We start from the raw sequence: 9,102 nt of genomic DNA on the forward strand, positions 1-9,102 counted from the left end.
ATTGTCATTGATTTTGTTACCTTATACACTTTTTTGTTTTGTTTTCTTTTTCAAAAACTAATAAATCCTAATATTAATATATACAAATAAATATTAAGTTAATAAATTCTAATATTAATATGATTCCTTTTTTTGGTGGTGCTATTTACAATTTAAATAGGTGATGTTATTGTTTTTTTTAAATTATATTATTTATTAAAGGCCATTTTTATTTTTTGCCCTGGGCCTCCAAAATGTCGGGACCGGGCCTGGTTGGATGAAAGAGGAATTGCCCTTCATAGAGGGAGGAATGACCACCATAAGAGTGGTAGAAGGAAGCCACCATGAAGGTGGGGCTGGCCACCAACAAACCCTAAGGCTGTGTTTGGGAGTTTTAAAACAAGGGGAGGGGGAGGCTTTGGAGGGAAGGGAAAGGAAAGGGAGGGGAGGAGAAAGAAGGAAAACCCTTCCCTTGTTTGGGAGTTTAAAAAATAGAATCAAAAGGCAATGAAGGGCTTTTGTTGTATTATTACCTTTTTATCCTTTTTTTTAAATTATTAATTTGTATTCTCTACTTTATAGTTCTTATCTAATAAAAATATTTAAAATAAATATAAATGTGAATTTTTTTTATAAAATGATAATAAATTAATTTTTAAATTATAAAATTATTTATTTTATTATTAATTTAAAAAATTCAAAAAATGATAAATTTTTCTAATAAGATTAGAAACTATATCTAATAAAAAATTTAAAATTAAACTACATGTAATTTGAAAAAACTTGATAAAATAATAATAAATTAAAATTCAATTTTTTTTAAAAATGTGTTATTTTTTATTTCATTATTATTTTGAAAAATACAAAAAAGTGGTAATTTTTTCTAGATAAAATTAAAAACCATATATAATAAATGAAATTAAAATTAAAATACATTTAAATATGAAAAAACTTGATATAATAATAATAAATTATAATATTTTAAAAAAAGTATAATATTTTTATTTCATTATTAATTTAAAAATACAACAAAAAATTGATAAACTTTTCAATATAAAAATATTGACGATATTTTTTATTTTATTCTTGAAGTCTAAAATTAAAAAAAAAAGTACTAAAATTTTCTTAAAATCAATTTAATTGACAATCACAATGTAGATTCGAGTTTTTATAATTTTCATAAGTACCACATATATCAAAATTAGTTACAATTCAAGATAATGTATTCGAAAACAACTTATGCAACAATCACATATTCTCGACTTCTTTCTTCCATCATCCACAAATTACTTCAATATTCAAACTTCTCTTTTTCATCATCTCACAAATTCCTACAATATTCAAAACAAAATAACAACATATCATCAGCATATATGCTTTTAGTAGAATTAGTAAGTATATGGAAAAATGTTCAAAACAATAGGTAAATTACCTTGATGGACGACCTTGACCAAACATAAGTTCAACTAAATAATTCTTTCGCATATCTTTGGGAAGTCCAAGTAAAGCTCTAACCTTTTCAGGGTATTCAAGAAGATAAGTATATGCTGGAGTGAGCATATGTCTCTCCACTTGCATTTCCTGTAAAAGTTTCCAAACATCTGCTTCTGAAATTGGAAGTTTGATGTTAGCTCTCTCATAAGCAGCAACACTTTCTTTAAAATATTTATCATGAGATGTTGTACTCTCTCTAAAAGCATCCGCTATGGTCAAAAGAGCATATTTTATCCCTTCAATTTCAGCTTCATCTTGAGCCTTTTTAGATCTTTTAGCTTTAGGTTCTTGTGGAATTTGCACCTCAGGAGAAGTAACATCTTGATCATTACCTCCCTCTTGCAAAGTCTCTAATGTCGCTTGCTCACTAGTTTCAATGGACTCTGACTCACGATTGAGTGGATGATTTTCTCGAATATCTTCATCATTCATAACTTTTTCTCCAGTGGCCCTATCATCTCCACAAGCAATGGACAACTTATCATAATTAGGAACCAGTTTTGTCATCCATTGTGCAGCTTCTGGTTTTGCCTACATAAAACCAATCATCTAGTCATGCACCCACAAATCACATACAACACATCTTCCAATGCCTTTCCCAATTACAAATAAGAAATAAACATAAATGTTATGAAAGTAAACAATTGGAGAAATGCACATCAATTTAAAATCAGAAACACAACAGAAAAATAGTAGAAAGAGAACTACAAACCAAACTTACAACCACCAATTTAACTATAAATAGAAACATATCAATTAACCAAATTTGAGCCTACATGTATCTAAATTGATAACAAACTTGTTTAACTATCACTTTCTGCATAAATATACAGCCCTAAAATGCCATATGTAAGCCATAATTACAAACTTGAATTAGTTCCTGAATTCAATGCCTAAGCATTACAGTGTCTAGGTCACCCATTATGCTTCTTCTCCATCCTATCACATTTATACCTAGCTTTCTATTAACAAAAGCTATAATTAGACTTTAAACTGTTAAATAACACAAAACAGTTGGGTTCAGTTCATACGCGTAGTAGTTCAGCTCATTTTGGTTCATAGTTCTGTTCATACATGTGAATTCGGTTGACACCTGTTCAGTTAGAAATTTTGAATCATGATGCAGTTCTAATAAATCACAGTTTTCCTCCTTTTAATTTGCAAGTCACACTTTCTATAAGGCGTGTATGTAAAACTATTATACACACATTTATTATAGATTATAAAAACTACTGCCACCTCTAGAAGTAGTTCCTACCGATACGAGTCAACAAACTTGAATCGAGAAAAAGGTGTGTAGGTGTGTTAAATTTTAGGAAAAACCTATTGTTTCTGTATGCCTTGAGCTTGTATGCCTTGAACTTGTATACCTACAGAATGGTTCTTCCTCCTGTAATGCATTTTTTGCAGCTAATGACACAATATGAATTCATGTGGCTATGATCAAGTTTTTGATGAATTGCTTTGAGTTAAGTCATGCAATTGTGATTATGATATTGATCTTGATCAACACGTATAAACTCTTGAAACAAATTTACTATATAAAACCATTTCAAGCAGTGACCATATTATAAATAAGAACTCAAACTAATTACACATGCATGCATAAATAAAAGTGAATCACACAAACAAATAACACTTTCAATAAACATATTACAAAAAATAAACCAAGCAATATTTCATGATGCAGAGACTATTTCATAATACATTATAATGATAAGTATTAAAAAAATGGTGAAGGCCGACGAATTTATAAGTACTCCATTCTTATTGTTTGTGTCATCTTAAGTTTGTTCATTATTGAGTGAAAGCAGACACTCTGTGTACAGAGCAAATTGAGATCCACATGCATCGTTACAATATGAATGATGATCTAGCAATTGTCCTTTGTCATCGTACCTCACTAAACCAGTACCACCGTCTGTTATAATAATATAACCATTTGAAGAGTATATAGAGGAAAAGTAGTGAATGGGAATGCCATCCATAGGAAGAACTAGAGTTTTAAATTAATTAACTGTCAAACCAGCCCTGCATTTCTAACTACACTAGCTACTAACAGTAGCTAACATTTTATTTTTTGAACCAATCTAACTAACTAATTTAAATCCCAATTTGAAACTAACTTACACCATTAGCCCACATAAAGTTTAACAACTAATTGATTCAGAATATACTATTTGATAAACATAACACAAATTAATTCAGAATCAAAATGACATACTTCCTTATAATTATTGCTTAGAATCCATGTGGCATAATTAACAAGCAAAACATACCTCAATTAGTGTTTTCCAAACTTCAGGTTCAGCAATCCAACGATGTGTGTTTGAATCCCAAGCAAATCCACTCAAGTTCTTGAAAATGTCGTAACATTTATGAAAATTTCTTTTCACTAATTTCCATCTGTAGCAACCTGCCCTAAAAATTAAAGATTTTAGAGTCGCCACCTATTCTACCAAGGCGAATAGGAAACCTACGCAGTTAAGAGATCAGGGTAAGATACTATATTCAGGTCGAGGGAAGGTGTTAGGCACCCTCAACCCTTTCCTAAGGTTTGATCTAAGATGAAGGTTTATGGCTAAAATAAAGAAAGATGACACACAGTTAATAGAGTTAAAGGCTAATTATGTGAACATGATTAGAGTTTAGAGGAAGGGGACTCGCCTTGTTACCAAGTGCCTACGTACCTCCTTATGGAGGATCAGAGTCAACGTAGTTCGGGTTCAGGGTTGTACGCCTTAGAATTGAATTTGATATGGTTGAAAGTTGTCTGAAGGCTTTTTGAATGGCCTGTCGTAGTTTTGAATAAGGATGAAGATCCGTAGTTTGATTCGAAGTGTTTTGAATGTTTTTTAGATTTGGGCGTACAGCCCTGATTTTAATTTGTACTATTAATCGCGATGATCAATAGGTTTGATCACCATAATTAATAGATTAGTAAAGGATTGCTGGCAATTCTAATCGATTGATTCGATTATCACTTTTAGCAAATGGAATGTATTTTAATATAATTATTAATTTATCGTTATCCCTCATAATCAATAGCTTTGATTAAAAATAATAACGAATTTTTAAGGAGGAAATGCTAATCATCGTAACCAATAGATTTGGTTAAAACCATTTAGCAAAATAAGTTTATTTTAATTTATAGGATTTGATTAATTAAATTAATCGATTATTAATCATTGCGACCAATAGGTTTAGTCGGAACGAGTAACAAATTAAACCCTAAAACTCCGGCCAAGTGGCCAATGGGATTGGGCGAACCCTAATGGACGAATAAACCTTTCTAGGTTTTTTATTGTGATTTTTAATAATAATTAATTAAATAAATTAATCGACGTAATCGAATAATCGGGCGATAGTCCTAATGTTAATTGTATTATTAATCTAATCCTAATTTTAGTGTTATAATCATATTTAAAGAAAAATAAATAAATTATATATATATTAACATATTTATAATTAGACAATTATATAAATAATATGCAAATAATATAAAAAGTAAAAGAAACCTGGGATGCAATCCTGTGTGGCTGTTATTAAAAAAACTCCTGTCGCGTGTGAGGTTCGAACCCCCGTCCTTTCCTTCACCAGCAAGAGCATCTAACCAATTCAACCACACACGTTCGCTGTTTACTTAACATGCCATATGCATAATATATAAACGAAACGTCATAAATTCAAATTGCCTGTAGCTTCTTCTTCCTCTTGTTTTTTCTGAAAACACAGTGACATTTTCAGCCACAGATTTCTTGCGTGGCCTTAGTCCTCCCCTTTAAAACCTGCAATTTTTCATCAAGTAATAACAAATAATAATCCAGAACAATAGTAAATAATCTCCCGAGTCCAATAATGTCCTTAATCTTGTCCAATTTCGCCCTTAATTTAATATCCCCAATTCATGAAACCAAAACCCCAGCCATGGTGAATTCTTCTACCTACAATAAAACTGCAATTAAATATTCCATATGGGTTGCAAATAAGATTATAAACACGTTCATATACTCAAATACGATTTAGGATTCATTTATGGATGAATTCAGATTCAAAATAAATTTGACATAAACATGAACACATGAAGGTGTTTCGGTTGTTTGGTTGATGATGAAGATCGATTCTTGTTTCAGAAATTCCACCGAGTCAAATCTGATGCTTGGCTTCGTATGAATCAAAACCGTTTCTTCTCCTGTGTTTCACGATTTGTTGCTTTTTTCCTTACAAGTTTTTTCGGCCAATCCTCTCTCCCCTAATGTCCAAAGTTATTTTATAATGTTAGGGTTTTTTTTGCCTAACGGGCCTATTGCCCAATTAACTAAAATATATATAAATAACATAATAATAATAAAAAAAATCCTAATAATTAAAATTAGTAGTAATAATAATAGTTAATAATAATATATACAAATTCTATAATAATAATGTTTAAATTGATATAAATAATAGTGGTTAGTAATAGTATTAGTATTTGAAATAATAATAACAATAAACAAATAATAATAATATTTAATAAACCTAATAATATTAATCCTAATAATAATTTTAATAATAATATCACCTAATATTAAAATTAATATTAATAATAAAATTAATAATATTAAATACTCATAGTTAGAAGTAATAAAAATTACTAATAATAATCCAAAAAAATGCAAATGTTAGTAAAAGAAAAATAATATTAACAAATGATGAAACCCTTGAAACACCTGTTAATCGCACCCCATTTTGTTCTCAGGATATTTTATAAGAGGGCGGATTTGACAATAGGAATGTCAAACCCCTTGACTCTTAATTTTGACCCTTGGTGAATTAAAAGATATAGATCTGATCGGGCAAATTTTGGGGTATGACAGCTGCCCCTGTTCAATCTTCTTGAACCTGAAGAGGTAGAAGATGATTGGACACTGAAATGCCCTGAAATTTGCTTGCGTAGGGAAGGAGTTTTGTGGAAGATGGGCTTATAGATGCCACCTATTTGTTTTGATAAGATGCTTGTCCAGAGCATATGCTCTTCATACCAGGATCATAATGATTGTATCTAAAGAGATATAAAGTAATGTCTTATAGAAGACCACCTGGAGAGGTTCCTGAATAGGGTATATCAGAGGTTAATGCGAAGAAGCTTAGGCTTAAGAAGAATGTCTAGGAGAAGACTAACTAAGGAGTTCTTTAAAAGAACTAAGTGTGTCTTAGAAAAGATTGGATAAACATTTTAAGAAGGCTACCTAGAAAGGCATGATATGTCTTAAATAAGACTCACCTAGAAAGGCTCCTAAAGAGATATGAAACGTCTTAAACAGGACTACCTAGACAGGTTATGGTACGTCTTAAACAGGACTCACCTGGAAAGGCTCTTAGATAGGATACGGGATATCTTAAACAAGACTTACCTAGAGAGGTTCCTATAAAGGGAATGATACGTTTTAAACAAAACTATCTAGAAAGATTCCTATAAAGGACACGATATGTTTTAAACAAAACTACCTAGAAAGGTTCCTATAAAGGACATAAGACGTTTTAAACAAAACTACCTAGAAAGGTTCCTATAGAGGACATGAAACGTTTTAAACAAAACTACCTAGAAAGGTTCCTATAAGGGAACGATATGTTTTAAACAAAACTATCTAGAAAGATTCCTATAAAGGACACGGTATGTTTTAAACAAAACTACCTAGAAAGGTTCCTATAAAGGACATAAGACGTTTTAAACAAAACTACCTAGAAAGGTTCCTATAGAGGACATGAAACGTTTTAAACAAAGCTACCTAGAAAGGTTCCTATAAGGGAACGATATGTTTTAAACAAAACTACCTAGAAAGGGTCAGGATACGTCTTACACAAGACTGCTTGGAAAGATTAGGATAATTGTCTTGGACAAGACTACCTGGAGAGGTAAGAAATTCTTTGATTGCTTCTGGATTGTCTTTGGAGAAAGACTTGGAATGAGGTATTGGAATTGTATCTGTTAAGATTGAATCGTTGATACAATCGTATTTGCACTGTAATTGGATGATAACATCCTTTTGAATATGAAGTGACCTGAAAAGGCAACGTTAGTTTTATGCAATGTCATGATGCATGTGTCATGTAATGAGATTCTCAAAATAAATGAGAATTATGCATGTATGCTTATCCCACACTGCGGGATGTAAATAGTACAGGCGTGGGAAGATCAATTATGCAACAATGCTCCTTGTATGATACTAGTGTGACTTCCCGAATATCAGAAAATTTGAAACATGCCCCTTAACCTGAATGAAGGACCTTTAGAGAGAACTCGAGTTTTCACCATGTCTTGCCTGATATGCATTGCCCCAGTGTTTGAATTCTTGAAAGATATGCCCCTAGTCAATAGGATCCTTGATTGTATGCCCCTGTTTTTAGGAAAACCCTCTGGATGTGGTTTCCCCATTCAAGAGTCCTTATCAGAAGTGATTGCCTTTGGTTAAACCAGTTTCGAGGTCTCCTTGGTGCTAAGTGTTGACTTGAATGTGAAGCAGATGCCTTTTAGAGTGAGTCATGCGTTTCGGTCGCGTCTGACGGACAACGATTTGCTGAGTACTCAGAATGAGATGATGTCTTCTATAAGATTACCTGAAGAGGTCCTTGGGAAGAATGGGAATTTGTCTTAAACAAGATTGCGCTTTAAACAAAGCTCAAAGGGATGTGTTTGTGCAGAGGGTCAAAAATATTCCTATAGAGGATAAAGACTGTTTTAAGGAATGTGGGGTTTTAAACAAAACTTAGGAAAAAACATCTTGAAGAAGATCACCCTAGAAAGGATGGTGAATTGTCTTAGAAAAGACTCTGTACTTTAAACAAAGTTTGACAAGGTTCTTGAAAGCATAAGAGAAGTTTGAATATGTCTTAAAATACCTACTAAAAAAAGTTAAGAGATGTCTTACAGAAGACTACCTAGAAAAGGTTCTTGGAAATGAATATGTGTTAGAGAAGACTGTCTGAAAGGGTTTGAAAATAGAAAGGATAAGAAGGTGGGTCTTTAAAAGACTGTCTGAAAAAGGCTCCTAGAAAGGGTAAAAAGTATTCGAACATGTCTTAGAGAAGACTACATGGACAGATTGAGAAATATCCTATACAGGTTCCTGGAAAGGATGTGAGAGTGGCATTGACACCATCTGCTACTGAGTGACCTTTGCAACGTGCCCCCAGGTAATGGGCTTGCCCCATGGGCTATTCAGCGTCTTTGAGAGATTTCATGGATCTTGATTAGATTGCCCCATGTAAATGGTATAATGACGAGTTATGCCATGTGTACACATTAGCCATCCCAACCATGCGTAAGGGATGTTTCTTCTTTTGACGAGTTTTTAAAGCTACTTCGTCAGTCGATAGGATTTTTAGCCATTAGCCATGCCCCCATGCAACTTCTCCCTGATGTTTAAACATCTGAATCCACATAGACAAGTGTACTTTGCAATGAAATTCATAAGATGCGAATGCATATGTCTGTCTTGAAAGTTTAAAAACATTTTTTAGTAAAACAAAGTTTTTTTTTGTAAGAAAGTGATATCAACTCAAGAGTTATAGTAGACCTTAAGGAGTCGGGATACCTTTGGTAACGGTATGCTTTCAAACTAACCATGCTTCAGTTAGGTCTTTTAAGGG

The 9,102-nt window shown here is 32.2% G+C and overlaps 1 protein-coding gene across 2 annotated transcripts; it reads right to left on the reverse strand.

The window, feature by feature from the left end:
• Nucleotides 1-1,149: 1,149 nt before the first annotated feature.
• Nucleotides 1,150-4,417, reverse strand: LOC131630243 (uncharacterized). 2 transcript variants are annotated; one of them, XM_058901031.1, is made up of 3 exons: nt 3,753-4,417; nt 1,495-2,004; nt 1,150-1,310 (listed from the first exon to the last, which is right to left on the reverse strand). In XM_058901031.1, exons 2-3 carry the CDS (start codon nt 1,978-1,980, stop codon nt 1,296-1,298), a joined length of 501 nt encoding a protein of 166 aa, XP_058757014.1. In that variant the 5' UTR covers nt 1,981-2,004; nt 3,753-4,417; the 3' UTR covers nt 1,150-1,295. The 2 variants fall into 2 exon arrangements, with proteins under 2 accessions (XP_058757014.1, XP_058757013.1); XM_058901030.1 differs by having other exon boundaries at nt 1,412-2,004.
• Nucleotides 4,418-9,102: the final 4,685 nt, after the last annotated feature.

The sequence above is a fragment of the Vicia villosa genome, unplaced genomic scaffold, assembly GCF_029867415.1.
Source record: "Vicia villosa cultivar HV-30 ecotype Madison, WI unplaced genomic scaffold, Vvil1.0 ctg.000663F_1_1, whole genome shotgun sequence".
NCBI lineage: Eukaryota > Viridiplantae > Streptophyta > Magnoliopsida > Fabales > Fabaceae > Vicia > Vicia villosa.

Excerpts from the sequence above, each read along its gene's own strand:
- LOC131630243 (XM_058901030.1), bottom strand. The coding sequence starts at position 1,980 with ATGACAAAACTGGTTCCTAATTATGATAAGTTGTCCATTGCTTGTGGA.